The 10301-nt window shown below is 53.4% G+C and overlaps 1 protein-coding gene across 4 annotated transcripts; it reads left to right on the top strand.

Moving 5' to 3' along the window:
• The first annotated feature begins 135 nt into the window (after positions 1-135).
• On the top strand, positions 136-9942 carry TAFA3 (TAFA chemokine like family member 3). 4 transcript variants are annotated; one of them, XR_006886049.1, is made up of 7 exons: positions 136-423; positions 1662-1719; positions 3225-3340; positions 4018-4167; positions 5097-5221; positions 5650-5740; positions 9806-9942. XR_006886049.1 is itself a non-coding variant. In XM_046645696.1 (6 exons), exons 3-6 carry the CDS (start codon positions 3226-3228, stop codon positions 9845-9847), a joined length of 432 nt encoding a protein of 143 aa, XP_046501652.1. In that variant the 5' UTR covers positions 136-423; positions 1662-1719; position 3225; the 3' UTR covers positions 9848-9939. The 4 variants fall into 4 exon arrangements, 3 of the variants coding, with proteins under 3 accessions (XP_046501652.1, XP_046501653.1, XP_046501654.1); XM_046645696.1 differs by lacking the exon at positions 5650-5740 and having other exon boundaries at positions 9806-9939; XM_046645697.1 differs by lacking the exon at positions 5650-5740 and having other exon boundaries at positions 136-279; positions 9806-9939.
• The last annotated feature ends 359 nt before the right edge of the window (positions 9943-10301 follow it).

A 10301-nucleotide genomic window follows, 5' to 3' on the forward strand; every position in this document is an offset into this window, starting at 1 on the left:
CCCCCCGCCCCCCCCCCCCCCCCCCCCCCCCCCCCCACCCCCCCCCGGCCGGTCACGCGCTCCGCGGGTGGCGGCGGCGGGGCCCGCGCGGGGCTGGTGAAGCGAGGGCGGCCCCGGCGAGAAGGAGGCGGCGGCAGATGAGCGCTCCCCACCTGCCGGCCCGAGCCTCGGAGGGACCCCGGCTGAGCTCTGCAGCGCCGACGGGCCCGGAGCGGGATCAGGCATGACCATGATCCCGGTTTGGCCAGAGCCCCGCTGCCTCGGGGACACAGCAACTTGGTAAGGGGGACAGGGCTCCGGATTAGACAGCACCCGAGCTGGCCGCTCCAGCGCGAAGTCTGCCTTTCCGAGTCTTGGTCCCGGGCTTCGAGGCCGGGGGAACCTCAGGCTGGCGGTGGAACCGGTGGCACCGCCGTGGGCCGGGTAGGTCTCAGGCGTGGGGGCTCAGAACGTGGAGGGAGTGGGCCTTGGGGGAGGGGAAGGTAGGGAAAGGTTAAGAGGGCTTGTGGATTCCATTCGCAACCCCAGGCTGCTAGCAGACTGCTAAGTCAGCCTCAACATAGCCTGGATTGGGGTTTGGGAAAAACAGCCTGGGAAACTGAGGCAGGAGTGTGGAAGCCCCAGAACAAATCCCAGAAGCTTCCTTCTCCAGCTGTCTCTGAGGGAGGGAATAGAATGCCAGAGAACCCAGCTCAAATGGCCACCCCCAGTCTTTTGGGTCTTGGGGTTCACAGGAGAGATGAGAGAGCTGGATTGGAGGGTGTGGCAGCTCAGAGAGAAATGGGATGGGGACCACCAGAGAGAAAACAAAGCTGCGTTTGTAAGGATCAAAATGAAGGTTGTGATATGGACAGGGAGAGGAGACACCTACTCAGGAAAGAGGTACATCTAGAAGGGCCCATAGAGTACACCCTTTCCTGGGGTGCTGGCACCATTTCCTCCATCTGCCCCCATGGTCCTCTCTGGGCTCTTACTTGGGGGAGCTGGGACACAGGGCTCCCCGTCCTTCCTGGGCCCCACCATCCTACCTGCCTCAGTTCCACCTCCCTTTGCAGGCTGAGGGAGGGAGGAGAGGTCGTAGGGAGAAATGGAGAAGCCCTTGGGGCTGTGGCCTCTGAGGCTCAGAGACCTGGAGGACCCCCCTTCTAGCCCTCAGGAGTGGGAATGGGGCGAAGGCGGCGGAGTTGAGCCAGCTCCATATGAGTCCAGGAAGCAGGTGCGATGGGGAGAGGAGGAGGAGGCAGAGAGGATTCAGGACCTCAGGGGCCTCTTCCAGCAGCGTTCTGTCAGATTCTGCTCAGGAACCCTTCCCTGGCCTTCAGCTCCCTCCCAAGGCCAGGGAGGTGAGAATGTTGATTCTTAGACACCTCCTACCGTCAGCCCCGCTTCACTCTGGGGACAGAGAGACTCCCTCAGGCCACTCTTCTCATGTTCCCTACCCTACATGTTGCCAGAATCTGCAAGGACCCCTGTGAATTCCCAGGGCAGAGGAAGGCTCTGCCCCCTGCCCTGGCATCTTGGGGAACAGCTTCACAACTGGGTTCTACTTCAGTGCCCAGCACACCCACTTGACTTCACCCAGACCCCGTTCACCCCCTGCAGGACCATGGGCTCCCTCCGTCCTTTATACAACCTCTTAAGAATCTTTCCTACTTGTCTAGGTAGAGCGAGTCTGAGGCCAGTGGATGAACAGACAGAAGCTGAAAGATCCCAAAAAAGGTGAGTGAGGAGGCAGTTGAAGAGGGGGAGTTGAAGGAGGGAGAGTGATCCGGCATCCTATCCAGGGGAGCATCAGGGTCCTGGCATTTGGTTTGGCCTCTGGTGTTCCCAGCACTGTGCTGGCACCTGAAGGAGCCCAGCGATGCCCCAAGGGGCCAGCAGTGCAGCAGACGGGATGGTCCAGGCACCTTCTATGCCTGGACAGCTCCCTGCCGCTCTGTGGCTCTGCTTTCCTGGGATTCCCTCCATTTCTAGCCCACCCTCTGCAACAGATCTGGAAAGCCTAAACTATCAACGATGGAGGAGTAGAAGGAATGAGGAAGAGAGCAGAAGCAAGGTGATGCAGTGGGACTAGGGCAGGCTTCTGGGCTCTGCCACCCACGTGCTGCCTGGCCTTGGGCAAGTCATTTGACTTCCATTAGCCTTGTTTCATTTCTTCCTTTTCAAATTTAAATTTGTTTAAATTGAATTGCTATTACATGCCCATGGTTCAAAACCCAAAAAGTGAAAGAACAATAAGGAGAAAAATAAATCTCCCTTCTACCTCTGTCTCCCAGCCAACCATTCCCCTTCTTGGTGGCAATCAATTGTATTAGTTCTTTTTTTAAATATTTTCCAGAGCTAGCTTATGCATATTTGAGCAACATATAATCCCTTCCTTTTACACATTTTTTTTTAAAGATTTTATTTTTCCTTTTTCTCCCCAAAGCCCTCTGGTACATAGTTGTAGGTCCTTCTAGTTGTGGCATGTGGGATGCTGCCTCAGCATGGCCTGATGAACAGTGCCATGTCCGTGCCCAGGATTCGAACTGGCGAAACCCCGGGTTGCTGAAGCAGAGCACACGAACTTAACTACTCGGCCACGGGGCTGGCTCCCCTTTTACACATTTTATGCACAGCACCCTGCACTTTGCTTTTTTCCCCTTAATAGTGGGTTATTGTTGGAGATCGTTGCATGCCTCAGTACATGAAGCCTTTCCTCCTTTTTACAGCTGCCTAGTTGGGGCTGCATTTGTACAGATGCTCCACAGTGTGTTTAGCCAGTCCTTTATGATGGTTGTTTAGGTCGTGTCCAGGCTCTTTGAGTATCAGTCTGCTCATCTGTAAAGTGGGTACACATAATCCTCCTTTGTAGTTCAGTTGGGAAGGCTTCAAGAGCATATTTGTGAAGTGCTCAAAAACTAGGTGTCAGCCTTATTGTTCACCTCGTGTCACAGCCCTTCATGGGACCGTATCTGGTTCGTTGTTTAAGACCCTTCTTCAATGTCACTTCCTCCATAAAGCTTTCCATGCTTCTCCCAGCAGGACAGTCTCCCTTCCTGCTCCCTTTCTACTGTGGCCCTCACCACTTTCCATAGAGAGTGTGCCGGGCTGAGACTGCCTGGGGACAAGGTGTGCATCCCAGCCACCTCTGTGCCTCCCAGCATGCCTGGCACAGAGGTGCTAGAGCTGGGCACTGGGGGGAACTCCTGCCTGGAGTCTAGCAGGTGTCACTCTCTCTGCAGGATGCATGACAGGGCCGCGCAGAACTGGAGCACTGGCGGCTGGCTGCTGGCACTTTGCTTGGCTTGGCTGTGGACCCTCCTGGCCTCTGCTTCCTTGCAGCCTCCAGCTCCCACAGGTTTGAAGGAGGTGGTGGGGCCTGGGGAGGGGGTTTCCCAGGATGCCTGGAGAGCTGGACACCACCCAGCCCCGTTCCACAGCAGGCAGATCTCCAAGATGGATTGAAATCCACAGATTCTAAAGGTTCTGCCTCCTCTTTTGTTCTTCACCCAGAAAACTCTGCCCACTCTGCTCTCCCAGCCTGGAGAAGGCATGGGCAGACCCATTGCTCACCTTCCCTTCCAGGCTGGAAGGTGTTCTGCAGGGAGAGAGGCCTGAGGGTGGGGGCTTAAGTCTAGCATCCTGGCCTAATTCTGTGGTTTTCCTTCTGGGATGGCTAAAGCCTGTGTAAGCGGATGATCCTCCCCACGCATTGTAAGCCCCCGGGGGCCCTGGCCCTCACCCAGAGGAAGCAGGGGAGGTGGGGGTTGGTGTGGGACTCCATCTTTCTTCTGCCCAAGGGCCAGGCTCTGCCAATAGGTGATGAGTGTGGCCTCCCTGGGGAGGAAGGAAGGACAGGAACATTGTGAAGCGGCAGAGAGATTTCATCTGTCTCCTCCTCCCCTGCAATTGAAAATCTCTTAAACACCCCTCCCCTAAGCTGGGAGGAGGGGTTTGAGAAAATCCAGGGAGGGCGGGAGGCAGGCAGGGTTGCAGGCCTGGGCTGGGAACCTGATCCTGCGCTGGCGCCTTCAGTCCTCGTGAAGCAGGGCACCTGTGAGGTGATTGCTGCTCATCGCTGCTGCAACCGGAACCACATCGAAGAGCGCTCCCAGACTGTCAAATGCTCTTGCTTTTCTGGCCAGGTGGCTGGCACCACGCGGGCAAAGCCCTCCTGTGTGGACGGTGAGTGAGAGGCCAGGACCCGGGAGGAGGGCCTGATCAGAGAGATAAGAAGGTGCATCTAGGCCTCACCATCTGCTGGGGATACAATTTCATACCCATCCCAGGGCTTCTGTGCTCAGAGTCTCAAATGATGGGGTAACTTCTGCAGGGGAGAGGGCAGCTGTGACCATCCCCGTTTCACAGATAAGGAAGGGCCCTGGTATGCACTCGCCTTCCCTCATCCACGCCCACTGCCTGGCACATGCACAGACGCATTCCCTCACACACATCCTGTCACACCTCCCGTCAGACTCATTGCCGTACACTCACTTCTCCAGACATGGACTTCCTCACCTACTGCTCCTTCCCAGGCCTCTTACATGTGCCCTCCTCTCATTCTCCAGCAGCCTTTACCCTCCTCTCTCATGGACACACGTGTATTGCTCACACGTGCATGCCTTCATACCCACCCCCTTTCCCACGGCGCCACCCATGCTCATTTGCTCATGCTCATGGTGGCACTATGAGCATGCCCGCTTGTGCTCACATGCACGCCTGCTTGGCACTCTTGGTCTGTAGACCCCTCCAAACAGCTCGCAAACTCGTTCACGTACACCTAGGGAGCATGTTGAAGACTGTGCCTCTCTGCTAATGATGTGGTGGCTCAATTCACGGGTTGCCTTAGAGACGACTTCCCCTGCCTTCCCCCTGTGCTGTCTTTGATGAGGTGTCGCTGTCTCTGGGATTGAAGTTGATGCGGTTGTGTGTTCAGGCCTTAGCCTGAGTCCTGCCTCTCTGGGCAGCCCAAGTAGGGGAAAGACAAGGGGAAAATGCAGGGCTCAAAGCCCGGGGTGTGTACAAAGGTGCACTTCATTCTACATAGACCCCCTGGACTGCATGCTGCACTTGCAGGGGGCTTAGAGCTGCCTCACTGCCTCCTGCTCCCACAGCCTCCATTGTCCTGCAGAAGTGGTGGTGTCAGATGGAGCCCTGCCTGCCAGGGGAAGAATGTAAAGTGCTTCCAGACCTTTCGGGATGGAGCTGCAGCAGCGGACACAAAGTCAAAACCACCAAGGTATCCAAGGATGGACACTGCATCCCCCCACTGTTCCCCCTTCACCTAAGCTGCTAAAGGTGGGAAAGGGGGCACAAGAGCCTTGAGGGTCTAGGATGTCAGTGTCCAATGAGATCTGCAAACCGTGTGAGCACATCCCCGGACAGTCCCGCCGAGTTTGTCCTAACTCTGGGGACCCAAGTTAGGGCCTCTGGATTTGAAATTCTCTGTGTCCTTATGGGCAAATTCCTGATGCTCCATGTGCTTTGGTTTCTTCCTCTGCCTAGAGCAAGTTTGCCTCCCAGAAAATGTCAGGTCTATAAGAACAAAGTAGAGAGTTGAGGAAATTATCTAGATAATTCAGGGGCCAATCTCTACAGTAGCCACTCTGCCCTCCTCCCCTACACAGGCCCCACTCCCACACTCCCATGATTATTAACTTCCTACAGCTCACACCTGCCTTCCTCTAGTCCAACTGCCGTGACAGCACCCGAGAGGATTATTATTTTCATGGTTTGCTGCCTGCCCTGCAGAACAAGGGTAATTAAAATTTTATCAAACTCGTTAGCAATTCCACGTGTATCACGGTTAATCAGTTGCATCGCTGTGTCATCGCCATTTGTACACATGAGTGACACTGTGGGGCAAGCCAAAACTCTACCTCTGCCTTCCCTTCCCACCACCGCACACAGCAAAGGAGCAAACAGAAAAATAGAGAAGGGAAGGTGGCCCTCGGGGTTCTGAAGAGAGCGGAATTCTCCTAGAGCACGGAACAGAGGGAACTACAGCAAGAAAAAGTATGGCTGCATATAAAGTAGAGCTTCCTGTCTGCAGGCAGGTGAGGGAGACAGCCATTCTGAGGATATGGGAGACTAGAAGAGAGTGAGATCCACCACAGAGCTTGTGACATTTGCCACCATGTGATAGGTTTGGGTTTGTAGCACTGTGCTGGCCCTTTGGATGGCTCTTCTGCAGCAAACAGTGTGAGGCGCACCTGGTTTATGTCTGCAAGGGACCCCACCCCCCACCCCCCCCCCGGCCACGTTTTCCCAGTCTGGACTGCTGCACGGGGAGGGGATGGGCAGCAGCGGCCTCTCCGTGGCCTGCATATCCTGGGGAGTCTTGGGCATGCTGGGATGGGATAGGCCTTCCCTTCTCTAACCTTCCTCCATTACTTGCTTGCTAGGTCACACGATAGCTCTTGGGGTCATGGCCTGGACAGGACAGCCTGACTGAGCCACAGACTGAAGAATGGTATCCGGTTATCAGCCAGCAAATATGGAGATTCTCTTACATGGACACGCGGCCCTGCCAAATGCAGCATCCCTCTTCCAGGGGCGTTTCAGTTAAGCTGCTCAGCAGAGGTGGACAGATCTCCAGCCACATACCTAGTATTGTGCTGGGCTCTGCCGGGGCACGCAGAAGAAGGTCGAGATACAATTCCTGCCCTCGAGGCATGTCCAGTCAAGTTGGAGAGTTGACAAAAGACAATTTAGATAAGTTAGATTAAAGCGTGTGGTATCAGACTGTGGCTTCTGGGCCATATGCTGTGGGCGTGTTGGGGGCATGGGGCTGAGACTCCCACAGCTCTTCAGCCACCCCCTGGCCACAGGGCACAGAGACAAAGGTCACATTCTCTCCCTACCACTTCCCTTCCTCACATCAGTCCAAAGACCCCAAAAGCTGCTGACATACTGAAGGAAAACCTGCTCCCTTATGCCAGACCAGCTGGATCTCGTTCGGATGGGACTGGCTTGATCTGGGGAAGGAAAGCAGAGATGAAGCCACACAACTTCCCAGCAAAGCTTCTGCAGAGGCATGGCCTGGTTTGGGCTACTCGTTGGGTAGGGGATGGACAGGGCCTTAAAATCACCCCCATACAACCTCCTCAGGTTTTTGTTTATTTGCTTCTTTTCAAAGATGAGGAAACTGAGTCCTGGAGAGGTGAGGTGACTTGCTCAAGGTCTTACAGCATGGGCTCCCAAGTCTCTAGGACTGCTGCCCTTTCCGTTAGCCTGGGTGCTGGGACTCCAGCCTGGACGTTCCATGTGTTGTTTTCATCTCAAGAACAGGAACCTGCAAAGAACTGGCTGGACAGCAGAAACATTTTTCTTGAGAGAGGCTAGGGCAGGCATTTTACGAAGCTCACTGTTCTCCTATCTGAAATAATCCAGAATACACACCAGGATGCGGGGCCATTGGATCGCCACTCTGCCCTCAGCCCCTAAAATTCCAAACATACCCATGACAGCCCAGAGGTCACTCAGCCCAGTTATGTCTGGGGCACTCTGAGCTGGCAGCCCCATTGCCCACCTCTGCCCGGCTCTTCTGGAGTCCTTAGGCTGTAACTCTTAGAGGCTCTGGCTCCAAGAGGGGGTCTGAGTGGGGTGCAGGGCTGATCAGAGTCCTCTCCCTTCAAAGGCCATGCTGGGCGGGAGGGGATCCCCTGCTGGGCTGGATGGAGCCTCTGTCTCAGACTGAGGGCTGGGACAGTCAGGCTGACACACGGGCTTCAGGGACTCAGAGACGCGGGCTACTTGGATATCTCATCAGGAAGAGAATGACAGCCTCAGTGACTGCTGGGATCAGCTGGGATCACTGGGATTTCAGGGTGTGGTGGGGGCCTTGAGGGGAGGGCTCTCAGTGGAGATCGACCTGGACAGGGCTGAAGTCTGACCCTCAGAGAAGGTGAATGAGACAAGGGATTGAGTCTGAGTCTCAGCCTCTCCCTTCTCTCCCTCCCTCACCATGTGGTAGAATCAAGACTGTTCACCCCACTCCAGGGTTTATCTTCTTGTTTTTGTTTTGTTTTGTTTTTGGTAATGGGGTGAACAATGATGCCACCTTCTCACTAGACTGTAAATATCAGAACTCTGAAACTTTAAATCTCTGCAGGTAGTGGGGTCGTCGGAGATTAGGTCAAAGATTTTCATCACCTCCTTCAAGGCTGGGGAATTAATTAAGGGGTTGGTAAACTTTTTCTGCAAAGGGCCAGATAGTAAATATTTTAGGTTTTGCAGGCCACATATGGTCTCTTTGGCATCTTTTGTTGTTGTTGTTGTTTGTTTTGTTTTAAAAAAAAAACTTTTTAAGAATGTAAAAATTATTCTTAGCTCGAGGGCTGTACAAAAGCAGGCCCCAGGTCATTCTTGGAAGGTTGTCAGCCCCAATGACTCTTTGCAGACTGGCAGTGTCTGCAGCTGGGGACTGCCTCCCAGCCTCCTAGCCTGCCTTCAGTGCAGTGGCAACCTGAGCGTGAGGGCTGGGTCGGGTTCTGTTTTTCTTCTAATGCTCCTTGAGAGATTGGTGAGTGAATTATTTAGGCTACGAATGAGACAGCTTTAGCAGTCAGACAATAAGAGCCTGCTCTCCTGGAGGCCAGGCTGTGGGCTTTTCCACTCCCTCCCCACCCGCCTTGTGACTGTCCCGGAGGAGGGGAGAGGGCTCCAGCCCTCTGCCTGTCTGTCTGCTGCATCCACAAGCCTCAGGGCTTTGAGCTGGGGGATGAGCCTGACAGAATGGGGATGATGCTGTACGAATTCCCCCAGGCTGCCAACCAACGCCAGCCCCGCCCAGCTGACATCCTGCTTCCCTGACCTCCCTCATCTCTGCTTCCAGAGAAGACCTCCTTCCTTTGGCACATGCTGGGATTTGCTAATGCATTTTTTTAATCCCTCAAAGTCTCTGTTTCCTCCTGACCTATTCGTATATGTATTTGGTGGGCTCTGAGAGGTGTCTCTTATATGGCCAGAAGAGTCCCACAGGGCGAGGGGTGGCGGAGAAGGGAAAGTATCCCACCTCCCAACACCAGCTACCTAGGGTCCTCTTTCCAACCAAGTCAACCTCTGTGCACATTTATAGCTGCTTCAGTGCAGTTTAGGAATGCAAATTAATCTCCCTGGAGCATAGGGGTCCTGGAGACATTTGTCTTCCTTTCCCCCCTTAGTAGGATGTCATCTCAGATTCCTGAAGTTAGCTGCTATCCCCACCTCCTCAGCTGTGGAGGCCTCAGGAAGGTTGCCAACTACAGGAGATTGTGTGGCTAATTTCTGTGACCTCCTGGCAGTTTCATTAAGGTCTGTGAGTGACATCCTAATTAATGGCCCCAGACAGTTCCTAGAGTTGAGGCTGCAGCTTCTTAAAATTACAAGCTTAGAGCTAGAAGGGATTTTAGAGATCAGTTCGCCAACTCTCTTATTTGATAGATGAGGAAAGGGAGGCTCAGAGAGATTAGGTAATTTGCTCAGAGTCGCACAGTAAACTGGTAGCGTGTCCTGCCCAGTGATCCAGACAAGTGCTCTTTACATCACCGCACACTGCCTCTTTACTCCAGTAAAGACGGGGAGCCTGAAAAGAAGCCAGGATTTTAGCACGGATGAATGTGAAAGATTCTCATTCCAAAATCACCCACCCTGTCAGTGCAAGGGGACAGAACGAAGAAGAATGGGAAGCATTTAGAAATATATACACAGAAAGAGGGAAGTAGAGACAAAAAGCAGGAATTGAGATCACTCATTAAGAAGAACATCAAAACACCACAGCACAGCACGAAATAATTAAAACTGGTGCCGCATCCAACACAGTTGATTTTTGTCCTTCCTGCAGGAGACAGAATGGAGCGCCTATCAACCTTTGGAAGACCTGTGAAGCCAGTCTTGATGGCTTCTGGGCTCTTTAGACTCTACGGTGGGGGTCTGGAAACTACAGCCCATGGGCCAAATCTGGCCCATTGACTGTTTTTGTAAATAAAGTTTTATTGGAACATAACTATGCTCATTTGTTTATTATTGTCTATGACTACTTTTCTGCTATGACAGCAGAACTGAGTTTGCAAAGAGACCATATGGTCCACAAGGCCTAAAACATTTACTATCAGACCCTTGATAGAAAACTTTTACCAACCCCTGCCCTAGTGTGTTTATTGAACCTTTCTCAGTACACCCTTACAATCTAGAAAATGATGACTCTATGTTGTATTTCTGGGTTTGGGAGTTTTTTTTGGAGGATATGCTTGTGTCCTCTTTAATCCTTTCCAGTGCTGCTTGTGAGATCTAACAACCAAAGAAATGAAGACCTAAAGACTAAGACAGAGGCCAAGAGA

Source organism: Equus quagga, chromosome 18 (genome assembly GCF_021613505.1).
Source record: "Equus quagga isolate Etosha38 chromosome 18, UCLA_HA_Equagga_1.0, whole genome shotgun sequence".
Lineage (NCBI taxonomy): Eukaryota > Metazoa > Chordata > Mammalia > Perissodactyla > Equidae > Equus > Equus quagga.